Raw genomic sequence first — 15,427 nt, 5'->3', positions numbered from 1 at the left:
ATTATATTTTTTCTTCCTTTCTCTCATATATCGTATTGCCATTTTTCCAGTGCTGCCAAATTTAGATTTCCGGATTTTTTATGGCCGTGAATATATGGAATTTTTTACCGTTTTTAAATAAAACTTTTTAATTTTCTGGCCACTTTCTGATTTCTGATTTTCTGTATAAAAATTATCAATAGCCACTGAAACTTTCATTCAGATGAACAGGAGAGTTCAAATAATTAAGGAAAATATATTTGTACAAAATAAAAAAAAAAAAATATTTCCACCGATCTTTAGGCCCACCCTAATACATATACCCATATATTAGAGCAAAAGTTATGAATAATTTATTTTTTATTAAATGCATAACGCAAAGAAGCAGCAGCAATTTAAAATGTAAACTGGAAATCATGTTGAATGCAAACCGCACAATTCAGTGTATAAAGCGACCCACAAGCGAGTGCTTCGAGTTGTTAGGCGAAAAAACACTTCCGCATCTCTAGGTGTGCATAATAATTGCGTTCATTCATATTCTAATTAAAAGTATATTGTTGAACTTGAAAAGCCATGCTTGAGACTTGGCTGATAACCCTCATATTAGCGGGTGTTATAGCTGGCCTCATATACTGTTTTCTAACATGGAATCTACATTACTGGGAGCGGCGTGGCATAAAACAAGCGAAATCATTTACACTAGTGGGCTCGTTTCCCAGCACATTCTCGCATCAACGGAATATAGCTTATGATATCGATGATATTTACAGGTGGGTTGTTGATTGATTACATATATCTAGATATATGATCTTCATTTCTTTAGAGCTTATAAGGATGCTGAGAATTTTGTTGGTGTTTTAATGATGCGCACTCCGAAATTGCTTGTGATAGATTCTGCTTTGGTGCAACAAATTTTCGTAAAGGATTTTCAAAATTTCCATGACAACGAAATTTCACAAACAGTTTGTATTCAACTGACTAATATTTGATCTATTTCGTTTATAGTCTTTTTGTATTCCTACTAGGTGGATGAAAAGAGTGACTTCATTTTGGCTAATAACCCGTTTGTATTAACTGGCAATAAATGGAAAGAGCGCAGAATGGAAATCATACCCGCTATGACACCAAATAGAGTGAGTAGTTAGTGTTTATAGGACTTCGAATACATACGTCTTCTAGACTCTATTTAGCTTCCAATATACACAACTCGGATAACCGCATCTAATTTATACCAGTTCTATAATAAGAAACTTCGTCTACGTTGATCTGCCTTCGTCTTTTTTTAGAGCTTCCTCTCTCTAAATCCTCTCTATCTTAGATTTATAATTGTTCAAAAAAGTCCGAACCCAAAACTTCCCACATTTCTTCACTGCCTCTTAGGCTTTTGGGATTTTTTTGGAATGCCCTTTTTAATATTTATTATTTATAATCCAAAAAGAGTTATAGCCCAGGACTTTACATTAACCCTTTCAGATAAAGGCCGTCTATCCGATAACCTTGGAGGTGTGTCAACGACTTATACACTATATCAAGGAGCAAACTAAGAGAAGCGCCACGGAAGGTTTAGACGCATCAGAGGTAAGCTCAAGATAGAAATTATACATTTGTTATACCTAACGGCTTTTTCGATTCCAGCTCTTCTTACGCTACACATCTGAGGTGGTGAGCGAATGTATATTGGGCATACGTGCCAACAGTTTTAACGATGAATCATCACCAATCTATGCCAATACGAAGAAAATTTTCAACCAAACATATATTTTTCGTGTTTATCAACTGCTGACCGGATTCATACCTGCCGTGCGGAATTTCTACAAAATGCGTTTCTTTCCCAAAGACGTTGAAGAGTTCTTTATTGATTTAATGCAGCGAACTTTAGATTTGCGACGTAAACAAAATGTGGATAGAGTAGATTTTATCAATTATATGTTACAACTGCAGCAAAAACGTAATATCTCAACGCCTGAGATAACGTCGCATGTAATGTCCTATATGACCGATGGCTTCTTAACGACAGCTACGGCTATAACGCATTGCTTGTTGTTGGTAAGATGGTTCTAGTATATGATTTCCCATGGAAATAATACTCGACTCTGTTCTTTCAGCTCGCACGCCACCAAGACAAACAGCGTCAATTACGTCAAGAGATTACAGAGCATCTGGACGAGCATCGTAACTTGAGCTTCGAAGTGCTCTCTGATTTGCCATACTTAGATGCTTGTTTACATGGTCTGTATAAAGTATTTTGGACTCTAACTTAAATATCTAATATTTTTTTCTTTATTATACATTTTCTTTTTCATAGAGGCCTTACGAATCTTCTCGCCAATACTCTTTAACAAAAAGCTCTGCACGAATTCTTGTGAGCTGGTTAATAAGAATGGCAGTATTTTGAAGTTGCAAAAGAATGATGTCATCATGATACCCGCTCATTCATTGCATCATGATGAGTGTATTTACGAAGAACCGGAGTTATTTAAACCAGAACGCTTTCTACCCGAAAATGGTGGCTTAAAAAGCTATCGCGATAGAGGTGTGCTCCTAGCTTTTGGTGATGGACCACGCGTTTGCTTAGGTAAGTGGTAGTAATTATAAAATTATTTATATAAATTGAGAAGTGGAAGGTTCAACAGGTCTACGATCAAACGATAAAGGCTAATTGATTTCATGAGATTTTTTTTTTTCATTTCAAAAGTTAAACCTTCGTACTTTACCAGCCACAAAACCGCATAGTGAGATAGATAGAGGGAGAAAGGAAGAGAATTAATGAAATAGAAGGAGTGAGTGTAGTTGAAAGGCGCTTGGCTATAGCGAATGCTAATATTTAGTTAGAAAGAGAGAGGAAAAGAAGAGAAAATAGAGAGAACCTTAAGGCATAACCAGATCTGAAACAGTCAGTCTGTTAGTTTAGGACGGAGGGTCCAACTCCATAAAACATAAAGTACATATTTGTACATTCTCCTCTAATAAGTTTACGTTTATTTGAACCGTAGTAAATAATAATGATTATTAATAAAGAAACAAGAATAGTCTGGCGAAAATCACCTGCCAACAGAATCATGGCTTCACCAAAAATATTTTCGTTGTCGCGTAAATCTTTTAAAGTCCTGTGCAGTACCTCCAGCGACTTGAACATCTGGAAAATCTTCTTTATAGCTCTTTTTTGGCGATTTTGCAGACTGGTGCTTCGTTGATTTGCAATTTAGGAGTAATTTCAAGGCCGAATTGCCCTTTGTCTGCCTACTAACAGGTACCAAGTTGCGCCTATTCCCATTATAACTGGGCGTTGAAAATGAGTGAAATCGGTTCCGAAATTACCTCACCCCTCATGTACTATACTGATATCTATATGCTGATTTTCGTTATTCTATTGGACGTTATTTCAAATTATGTGTAATAAAATTACATCAATAAATTACGAAAGTATAAAATGTTCGGTTACCTTTCCCTACTTGTTACAGATTGTTTTGGGCTATCGACAATTGAACAATGATAAAAATATTTTAACAAAGCAACAATGACAACTTTCAAAATATTATTATTTTTTGTTTGTTTTTTTTTTATAATTTGTTGTCGATTCAAATAAATCATCTACTTGTTATCTACCACACTTTTTTCAAGACTAACGGCATAAATTGTTTGTATGGGTGATTAGAAAACTGGGGATTTAAGACTTTTTCAGGCAATTTTTCTTATTTTTCTCCGTAAGAACCATCCCGGTACCTCTAAAAACATTCTAAACAAAGAATTTGCTAAATCGGTTCAGCGTTTCTCGAGTTATGCGCTTAGCAACACATTTTGCGATTCATTTTTATATTATAGAAGATAATATTTTTATTAATAATAATATTTTTAATCTCTTTTATTCAGGCATGCGATTTGCGCTCACTCAAAGTAAAGCAGCAATTGCCGAGGTCGTAAGGAATTTCGTAATCAAACCCAATCCCAAAACACGCTCGGACAATACCTTAACTAAAGATAGCTTTTTTGGAAGCTTGGAAGGTGGAGTTTGGCTCGATTTTGAGTCAATTAATGCATAGTTAAATTAACAAATAAAATTAATAATATTATATTAATTTAAACTAAGGTTCTTCACATAACTCATGTAAACTAAAAATGATCTAATAGCTCCTTATACTAACTAACCTTCACTAACACGCCTCTCTTAACCCCCAGAGTCGCCAAGTAGACACTTATTTGTCAGTTAACATAATGACAATTGCTATAAGAATGACTGCGTATTAATTGCTGTCATATTAAGTGGAGCCAAGCTGCCGGCGCGCGATACTTGCCACATGCGCCACAACAGCCAGACAGGCGGCTGGACAGCTATAATTGGCAACATAACAATGTGTAGGCTCAAACAGCCATTGCAAAACACAAAATATCAAATAAAATGTGCATTATATAACAATTTTTCCCACAACATTGCCTTGCAATTGATAGCTGGAATGATACAGCAATGGAGAGTAATGAAAATGTGAAGTAAAATACAAAATGTTGATATTAAATTGAGTGGCACTTGTAAATAGAGTTTAATTAAGGAATTTAATACGAGATTAAAGTTTTGAAAACTCTGTTAATATGAATTTAAACGGTTTGAATTTTTCCTTAACTATTTTATGACTGCTTTCGATACCATAGCAAGCAACTGACGTTAACTTAACGGACAGCTTTAATGAAATGATTTAAAAATTGTAAAGAGTAAGTAAGATTAGGTTCGAATGATGGTGCGATGGACCCACCTAGAAAGCTAAAAGCGGCGGTCCATTGTAATACCAAAAGACTCCTTAGTATGGATCACAAAGAAAATACTTATGAACTTAGAGTAGAGAACTCATAATCGATTAACATCACCAATTAACAACTATTTCTTAGAACATTGCCTAAATCTACCGAACACAAATGTCAAAAACATATATTCAATTTGACAGCTAACCCGCTAGGAAGTCATATATCTTTAAGTCTACTACATTCGTCTTTTAAAAAACTATAAAGATGAAATCTGCTCTAAAAATGTCACTTCAACACGGATTTTGCCTCACTTAGTGTCTTAGTGCGAATCAACTCGTCCAATTAGCTTAGCACAAAATAGCATAAACATCTTAATTATGCCATTTTCATTACATTAATCGACGCTATTGTGGACAGCTGTCATTGTTAGTTCGAATACGCATTTAACGATACTTTGGCGCATTTTATTGCTAATTTTACTACATCAACAGCAGTGAGAGTCTTAAGTAGCTAGTTTGATGGCACAGCAGCAGCAGCCACAGCAGCAACAATAACAAGCACATATAAATTACATAAACACCGTTGTTAGGGAATATTTAGGTGCCTATAAGCATATAAATTGTATATAAAGGGTGATAGGTAAGGTGTTTGTTCAAGAACTACCTACGATCCAAAGACATTACTTGAGACTTGAAGAACTTTGGGGAGAATCAGAATTGTTGTTAAGCTTAAGGTGTTTTATTTTTTTATTATTACTTCGAAGAGAATCTGAAGTATCCGAAAAGATTACAGATATATCTGAAGCATTCGAATCTTTAGTATTTCGGAGACAATTTTCTTCGAAAGTAATGTTTGAGAAACCATTTTTGTCAACTTAGATATGAATTCAGACGATCTTTGGATTCAGTGCGATCTCCACGTAATGATGCTAGAAACGATCATTTAAACTCCAGGATCACCTAAAATTTGACTTGAATCTTCTGGACCGAATCAACGCGAACGAACCCATTTTTGAAGCGGATGGTGACTGGCGACGAAAAATGGATCACATATGACAATATCAAGCGCAAACGGTCGTGGTCGTAGGCCGGTGAATCGTCTCAAACAGTGGTCAAGCCGGGACTGACTGCCAGGAAGACTTTGCTGTGTGTTTGGTGAGATTGGAAGGGAATTATCCACTATGAGCTGCCCCTATATGGCCAGACGCTTAATTTTATCATCTACTGCGAACAACTGGAACGCTTGAAGCAGGCGATCGACCAGAAGCGTACAGAATTGGCCAACAGGAAGGGTGTAGTTTTTCACCAGGACAACGCCCACACACTTCGTTGTTAACTCGTCAGAAGCTACGGGAGCTCGGATCCACGGCGAACGTCCTTGGTGATGTAAAGTTGAACTCAAAAGAGGTTTGTGAAAAGTGGCTGCCCGAGTTCTTCGCAAATAAGGAGGGGGACTTCTATGAGCGGGTATTATGAAATTACCGTCTAGAATAGTATTACTGTGAGGATGGCAGAGGCAAGTAAAATCGTCTTTCTTAAATAAATATGAGAAGAGCGGATCGATGTTGGTCCATTTGGCTAGTAATAAGTATAAGAAACAAACTACAGTATGGACCACCCTGTACTGGGATGTATGTATGCTTGTATGTGTTGCTGCTGTTGTTGTTGTATTATGCATGTAATCAACATGAATTGTGTCACAAACAAATTTGCACAATACAAAGTAAACACAAACACACACACACGCTCGCATAAAGCAACTACAAACTGCATGTATACAATAAACACTGTTGTTGTTGTACTGTACAATGTAATATCGCTTGTTGTATTTCGCAAAGCTGCCGCGGCATTTGGGCGCTACATTGCGGTTAGAGTGGGCGGCGAATAGCAACAATTCATTAAATTAAGTGCCAGCAATTTGATGGGAAATCAAGATAGGACACACAGAATTCAACAATCCACATTGTTAGGCAGCTTGTTTAGCGCGAGTACCTGCTACGCCACGCAGACAAATATGGCAGCACGAATGACATATGGCCGAAAAAAAAGCCGCGCAATAATAACTACAACAAACTGTGTTAAGTACAGCCGGCCGTATGGCTCCGAACGCAGTGCGATATGATCGAAAAATGTACTACTCGGTCATAAAAAGAGCACACAATTTGATGAAAAAACAAAAATAAGAAAAAACATCTCTACAAACAATCCGCTATTTCGGTCGACCACCCACCGACTGCGCCTAAGTCATTTGGCATACTCGTAGATATGGCCAGCACATTGGCCTCGTCAGAAGTACTGAACCACCAAGCCAACGTGCAGCAGCAATCCTTGAAATGACATGGACCATTTCAGCGCTGATAAATCCCGCTGTGCTGCTGACCTGCTTAGACACAGGCATGGCTTAGTTTGTAATTGGCAAAAAATCTGGAAAAAAGAACGCGCGAAGAAAAGAACTAAAAAGTGGAAAAAGGTACAACTACGACCGAGGAAGGGAAGGGAAAAGGTACCAGTACAAGCGAAGGAAGGCAGCAAGGAGAAGCACATTTGAGTGCAGCGCAATTATCCCTCCGAAAGATACTTACAAAAATGAAGTCAATTTCCTTTCCGCATAAAAGTGTAACGACACTCACTCGCTGGCGAACGTACATACATACAGCAGGCGAAATAAAACGTACGAAAAAAGTACGGTTGTGGTAAGTAAAATGGAACAAAGGCGTATGGAAGCAAAAGTGGAGAGTGCCAGAAGAAAAATATAAAAAAAATTAAGAGATACGCGCTCAAAAAAAGGGCAAAATTCTAGCACACAAACACAAGAAAATAAAGAAAACGTAACGGTAACGATAAACGGAAATAAAATCGACTTGCCGAGTGATGCAACATGACATGGCGAGGCGAGGCGAGGGATGAGCGCTAGCATAAGTACCGCAACATAAAGTGTGAAGCACTGGCAAGCTGCTTGAGATTTTTCTCGCCACTTTTGTGTAACCTTTTTCGACATTTTCCAACAACAACACCGGCAGCGCAGTGCTGCCATATTAAAAATATGCTTCCTTTTTTCGTTACGTTTCATTTGATCCATTTTTTTTTTTTTTGTTTTTTTGAGTCGCTTCACTCGTAAAGCAAACAAGCCACGCATTGTGGCACTAGACGAGTTGGCAAATGATTGTGTAACTGAAGTGTCCATGTTGCAGCAGCAGCGGCATAGAGACACGGTGATCGGTTTTAATGCTAAGCTCAGCCGGTGCATGCCGACTAAGTGGTCGCAATGCCGGATATAGCGGATAATTCGTATTAGAAGTGTAGTTGGTTACATCGGTGAGGGAATTTGCTTTTCATTTTATGTCAAGTTGGGTTGTGTCCCGAAGATGTTGGATGGTTTAGGCGAGTCAAAAGATTTAATCGATTGAAGTTGTGCGAGTACTTTAATTCTACAATATAGTTCATTCTGTTTAAGTTATCAAACCAAACGCTGGCAAATGAAATACTATTTTCTTCTTCTTGTATATTGGTTTAAAACTAAAAGATATTTCTGCTCTGAGTAAGCAAAATGCAGTAGCTCCTGAGAGAATTAACTATATTAACATTCCGAAAAGTTAAGACAGCATCGAATTTAACCAGCGCTTTTTAAGTTCAGAAACTGGAATTACATCCAAAAAATATGAAACTGACAGCATTGAGTCTCACACAGCTCGTCCTGGTCTTGGATAAATCGAAATAATATAATAATTGTTATATAGTAGCTTGTAAGTTTCAGCAGGTGGAGTATCTGGAATCGCTGTAATTCTTTATTGGAACTCCAAAACAAAGTAAAGCACATCATCCCTTCCCACGACAGTAGTAGACACGTTACTGCTACTGCGTTTTTAACCAGCCAATGACTATCAACTCGTTATGATCCGATTTTAGTAATTTTTGGAACAGAGACACACTATTAGAAGAAAATAATTTCCTCTGAATTACATAAAAATATCTGAGAGATTTTCCGATATTTTCGGTGAAAAAATACATTTAGGCACTGAGTTGTTTACGTCCGATATCGGGCCTGGAAAAGTTATAGTTTCTTTCAATTTTTCCTTCACTTGTACCAGAGTATAAAAATCGTAGTGAAACATTATGTAATAATAGTTAAAAAAGTTTACTTAAAAACAAAATGTATATCATAAAAATATTGAAAAGTAAAAAAAATTGTGTGTTACCGAACATTATATTCAAAAAGACACAGCTGTTAATTTTTAAGACATTTACTTTAAATAAAAAAAAAAAAAACGCTGATGTTATTGTGAGGAAAATTCACTTTCATATGACATGGATATGGCGCACCCGGAATCCGCATATGCTGTTGCGGGAACCGATGTTGTCAGAACCGGTAATAGAGCAATCGGAACCGGAACCGGAACCGGATATAGGGTGGGACAAACTAGGTATGATGGTGACGGATCCAGAAATTATGTTACCGGAACCGGATGTGGGGCAAACGGAACCGGATATGAGGCTGGGGTAAGCGGATATGGATAATCCGGTATGATGTGTGCAAGAACCTATGTTAACGGAACCGGATGTGGTGTAACGGGGTATGATGTTACAGGAACACATATCAACGGAACCGGGTATGAAATAACCGGAACCGGAAATAATGTTACCTGTCCCGGATATGGGATAATCGCAAATGATGTTACCGGAATGGAAATGGAGAAACGGGGTGGAATATGAGGAGACCGGATATGGGGTAATCATGTTACAGGGACCGGAAATGAAACATATATGGGATAACCGAATGAACCTCATTTTCCATCCGTGTCATCAGGGTGTCCAGAAAGTATTATGTACCGAATTTCATTGAAATCATCCATAAGTGGGCGACGGCACGCCCATTTTTTTTAATCTGAGTGATAACGTTTGGTTTTTATATGTAGTATTATTGGTTTCCGAGATATTCACAAAAAACGTAGGCGAGGCCACGCCCACTTTTCAGAAATAATTACACCCAGATATGCTTCTACCTAGTGCGAACCTTTATACCAAATTTTTTTTTTGTAGGCGTGGGCCACAATTAGAATCTCTTGAAAGACAGTTTTTTCAGATGCAATAGTAGGTGCCACTGTTGTTCATAATTGCATGTTGAGAGCATATTCAAGGAACCGGTAGGTCATAAAGTTAATCTACAGTACAATGTCTAATAAAAATCAGATTGTTAAATATTATATATACCGTTAGTAAACTAAGAAAAGTTAAATAGTTGACTTCAGAAGAACTTAAATATAATTTACGGATACTTCTTAAGTTAACATATTCACTCATAGTATCAATAAACAGCTCTTAAATGCAATTTCTACAATTTTATACTTCCACTCACAGACCTAATATAATAACTGTAAAAATATAATTACAAGTCTAATATCAAACGCTAATAGAAATAGCTTGGAGATGTGCTCACCACACACAAGCATGCGCCGCTCCCACTACAAAATCGATCAATGAATAGTGAGTGCTGTTGTAAAATAACAAAATTATTTGCTTCCATTTCGTTTAAATTTGCTGTGTTAGCGCCATTGCTGATAACTGTGCACAAACAACTATTTCTATACTAGTATAGTATGCGATTGAACACTCAAATGTGTAACAGCACAGCGGACCAAATTCAATTTTGCAATGTTTGTTAAAAATTACGAAAAGTGAGAATTAAATCAACTCAAACCCACACAGAGGCACACATACAGGCACAACTGTTGGCACAAGTGTTGGCACCCACATGCACGCGACAGAGAAACCTCAACTATGTCTGCAACTTCAATCAATAAAGTAGTTCACAACATCATTTGATCTCGGCAACACCGTTTGACGACCCTTGTCACACACACACACACACAACAGCAACAACAATAGCAACATAGTATAGGTATAATGGAGAAAGATGTATAAGAAGAAGAAGAAGTAGTAGAAAAAGCAACTATCAAACAGAAGCCAAACAGCTGCGACCACATATTTGCCACACTTTCAATCAATTCATTCATCACACACACACATGGACACATATAAACTTTTAAAAGCACATGTGCGCAATATAGTATGTGAGTCTAATGCATGTGTGTGTGTGTGAATCCTATTTCGAAGACTTTGTAAATGAAAGAAAAACTTTTTCACTCGAGCGGTGAGTGGCCGGATGACATACATAGATACATGGCTGGATGGATGGATGGATAGATAACTGTAGACGGGTGTATAGTAATGAGTCGAAAGAAAATGCCCTCAAGCTCTAGCTGAATTACGGTAAAGCAAAAAGAAACAACAGAGCATAAGAAAAGAAGTAGCAAATCAAGAGGAAGAAGCAGCAGCAACAGCCACAGCAGCCAACTATGAAGTGGCTACAGGAAGCGACTGTGTCGCTATTGAAGCCAACAAACTGGGCTAACAATGAGATTGAGATTGAGGAGCTGCCCAGCAATGAAAATGAAAATGGCGAAATGTTGGAAAGTAAAAGAGCGGAAGACGTAGTTGTAGTGGGAGTAGCGCTAGGAACTTGACGGCCAAAGTACCTGATTGATACCTATACATATGTATATATATACATACAACATTGAAAACTTCTTGTATTGATAATGAAATACCGTTACATACACTGCGTATCGTCGAATTGTGTTGGCGCACACGCACTATTGGTCGCCAAGCAGCTGCAATTTATTGGTATTTGGTAAACATTTTATTACCAGCGAACAAATGAGGCGGGTGATTTCCAATGAATAAGACTCTCTCGCGTATATTGAATTTCATTCAACGATTTAAATGCGTATTTTCAATAAGCTGCGAATATGTACTAACCGTATTTTCTATTAAGACAGTATTTCAATGGTTGTGCTGGTGGCTTACAACACGTGTAGCTTTTGTAACTAAATACATAGTTTTGTACTGAATCTTGTATGTAAGCAAAAATGTATTTTGAGTAGTTCATGTTTAAACCCGGAAGTGACATGGCGCTTCGAGCGTGAATATGTTTAGTGTGAGTGGGTTAATTAAAATCAGCAAAACAAGAAATATTAATAACAGCAAATCCGCTAGAGTAACGTTCCGTGAGATTAATGGTGTTTTGGAGGATAGTACTCTATCACTTCGAATTGCAGAGGAATGGTTTCGACACCATGGATAAGGCAGCCGGCAAAAGACCTGTGACGACGAATACCGATCAAATCATGGAAAACATCGAGTTAGACCGGCATGTGGCATCTCGTGACATCACCCAGGAGATGGGAGTTTGTCACCAAACCATTTGAAACCATCTGCAGAAGGCTAGATACACAAAAAAACTTGATGTTTGGGTGTCGCGTGATTTGACGCAAAAAAACCTTCTGGACCGCATCAACGCCTGCGATATGCTGCTGAAACGGAACGAACTCGACCCATTTTTAAGCGGATGGTGATTGGCGACTCGTCCCAAACAGTTGCCAAGCCGGGATCTGAAGCGTATATAGCGCCAAATCATTACCACTTGTTCAAGTCCATGGCAAATGCCCTTGGTGGTGGAAAGTTGAACTCAAAAGAGGCGTGTGAAAAGTGGCTGTCCGAGTTCTTAACAAATAAGGAAGGGGCTTCTACGAGTTGGTATAATGAAGTTGCCGTCTAGTTAGAAACAGATTATAGAACGAAACGGAATATTTGTACTAAATCTGATCACTGTAACACTGTTTATAAAGCTTGAATAAAGATCAAAAAAGCGGAATATTTGCCATCCTAATATTATGAGGGCCTGATTCTGATTTCACTCATTTTCACCACGAAGCTACATCATATACAAAATTATACACTCACTAAATTTTGCTAAGATAAGCCTATTAATCGATTTATGTGGTATTAATCCCACGGAGTGGCCTTATTAGAAGAAAACACATCTCTCTGAAGTTCTTTAAAATATCTGAGAAATTTACATGTATTTTCGGTAAAAAAATATTCATAAGCAAAGAGAACCTCATTCAACAATTTTTTAATGAGCAATGTCTGTAGAATTTGTACGAAGGTTTATTCCGATATCTGCTTTATTTATTAATTTAAAAATTGGAAAGTGAATTTCAGCTGAAGAGATTCAAAATTTTGTTTTTGTTTGTCGAGTAGTTTCTGCGATATTGTTATTGATAAGAGATTATAGTTTGAAGAAATATGTTAAGAGTCAGTGCCATCTATCAACTTTGATACTATATTTTCATTTAAAATCACACAGAAACACTAACTAAGTTCCAATCGATATATATATATTGGGTGACATGTTTGAAGAATATGAGGAAAAAGCGAAAAAATATATTTATGTCAATAAAGGCGCGAGCTATTGGGCAAGAATAACGTCTTTAGTAGTTTAGTTAGTTCATAGTTTTGTACAGAAAATGAAATAAAAGAAAAGAACTCGACAAGAGACGACTTTTCTTCAGAAAATGGCAAGATATGTATTAAAAAGAGTTACGGTAGCCCTGAAAGCTTCCAGGAATATTTAAAGCACATTTAGCTAAACCATATTGATTCCTTTTTTAAAGCTTAAAATGCGAAAGTGCTCACTTTTTGTCTGCCTTCAGGCTAGTCATTTTCAATTCCACTTCACTTAAAAAACAAAAACTTTGTCAAATCACACAAATTTCACCTATATGTATACATATAAAAAAATCAAAATCAAAGTATTAAAATCGCGGCTGAGCTCCTTCGTCATCGCGGTGGGAAAAGTTACAAAAATTGTGTTTAAAAGAACAATAAACTTTATTAACTTCATACACGCATACTTACATATACAATATATGAGCTCACACATACGTGCTTTTAGGCACTTGAAAATACCTCACAATATTAGAGAAACAACCGCATTTCCTGCATAAATATTTGAAATACTTAGCAAGTACATATTGAAAATAAAAAAAAACATTTCAACTACAAACAAGATTAAAAGTCTGCGTATGAATATACAACAAAAGTATGAGTGCAAACACGCCACAGTGAACAAGTATTTATACATATATGAAAGAAGTAAAGTAAGCAGTAAGATACTTTGTGGCACATACATATGTAGCTACTTATGTATACACAAATAAGAGTCTATATAAATGTATATACTTATACTAAATCTTTTCAGTTTGCTTGTAAGTAGATTGAAAATTTTTCTTTAATATTTCTTGCAAATATTTATTTCCACATGTGCTTACAAAACCACAATAAGTAAGTCTTAAAATAAGGTAAAAATATTTGAATATTATTTTTAAATAAATTCTTAAAGCTCAACTTGCATTTTCATACTACACTAAGGCTCTTAAATAATATTGTTGCTACAAATGTATATTAATCTTGTATTATACTAAATTGTTAAATAACTGTTATTAATAGAATAAAATTATGTGTTTTTGTTTAAAAATGTATTATTATAAGCCCAGTTGAATTAGACAGCACAGAAGCATAAATCAATTAAATAGAATAATTCTGAAGTATTAAAGCATATAAGTGAAGTTATTGTTGTAAAATTTATGAAATCAAAATATTTTCATCAATTATCTTCTATCTTGTATATATTTGATATTTACGCTCTTTGTTCTTATTAAAATATACAATTTTTTAATTCGGTTTAATAGAAACACAGTAGATCAATAGCATACATTAAAATACTAAAATCAACAGCATTTAATTTCAATTCATAAAATTGCAATATATTATACAAACACAATTATTTCTGTTTTCAAATTTTTAATTGCTTAATCATTTAATTTCAAAGTATTGAAGCATAAAATTTTAAATATGGCAATTCATTGTATTATTGTTTACACATAGAGCTTAGTAATTAGTCACTGGTGAAATGTAATAACACAAGTAGAGAAGAAAATAAAATTAAATGCATTAATTTTAACGCATTTGTAATTGCAATATTTTTTTATACTCTCGCAACAAAAGTTGCTAAAGAGGTTGTTTGTAACACCTAAAACTAAAAGAGTTAGATATAGAGTCATATATACCAAAGTGATCAGGGTTACGAGTAGATTTCAAATCCGGATGTCTGTACGTCTGTGCAAGCTGTAACTTGAGTAAAAATTAAGATATCTTTACGAAATTTGGCACAAATTCGAAAATGGGCAGAATCGGACCATTGCCACACCCACAAAATGGCGAAAACCAAAAACACATAAAGTGCCATAACTAAGCCATAAATGAAGATATAAAAGTAAAATTTGGAAAAAAGTATCGCACTAGGAGGGGGTATATTTGGATGTAATTTTTTTGGGGAAATGGGCGTAGCCCCGCCCACCAATCGGTTATTTGTATTTAACAAACGCAAACTAATAAAGCTATAGCGTAGTGCAGGAGTGCACGTGCTATCTGCTTGAAGGTTAAACCAAAAAAGGATGATTTATTGGCATATAACGAATTAGTACAATAGCATAAAAGATAATACAAAACAAAACGTCAAAATGCATGGTTGCATTAGTAATCAAAAACTTTTAAGCTTTATGTGGTGTTGCCACAGATTGATAGTGCTGTCCTTGGGTGTTAGGTGTGTTCGCGTACTATACTGCCACAAAGCTATATAAACCAAACTTTCTGCAGTCGGTTCTCTTACATACCCCACCACACAATATGAAAATAGTTGAAATCGGATAATAACCACGCCCACCTCCCACTAAAAGTGGGTTAACTAACTAACGAAAAACGTCAGAAGCACTAAATTTTGCAGAAGAAAAGCAATAGGAGCTGTACTTAGATTT

At 36.2% G+C, this 15,427-nt stretch overlaps 2 protein-coding genes across 2 annotated transcripts in view; one reads left to right on the top strand and one right to left on the bottom strand.

Moving 5' to 3' along the window:
* LOC105211162 (uncharacterized) overlaps positions 1 to 15,427 on the bottom strand; it is a 271,702-nt gene that overhangs the window by 212,845 nt on the left and 43,430 nt on the right. The gene's annotated exons all lie outside the window — the stretch shown is intronic.
* On the top strand, positions 416 to 4,568 carry Cyp28d1_1 (probable cytochrome P450 28d1). The gene is made up of 8 exons (XM_029039569.2): positions 416 to 749; positions 803 to 941; positions 1,005 to 1,112; positions 1,453 to 1,557; positions 1,615 to 2,025; positions 2,085 to 2,208; positions 2,285 to 2,554; positions 3,850 to 4,568. The coding sequence occupies exons 1-8, from the start codon at positions 553 to 555 to the stop codon at positions 4,017 to 4,019; spliced, it is 1,524 nt and encodes a 507-aa protein (XP_028895402.2). The 5' UTR covers positions 416 to 552; the 3' UTR covers positions 4,020 to 4,568.

Source organism: Zeugodacus cucurbitae, chromosome 4 (assembly GCF_028554725.1).
Source record: "Zeugodacus cucurbitae isolate PBARC_wt_2022May chromosome 4, idZeuCucr1.2, whole genome shotgun sequence".
In the NCBI taxonomy this organism is placed as follows: domain Eukaryota; kingdom Metazoa; phylum Arthropoda; class Insecta; order Diptera; family Tephritidae; genus Zeugodacus; species Zeugodacus cucurbitae.
This window is presented reverse-complemented; position numbering and strand designations above follow the sequence as displayed.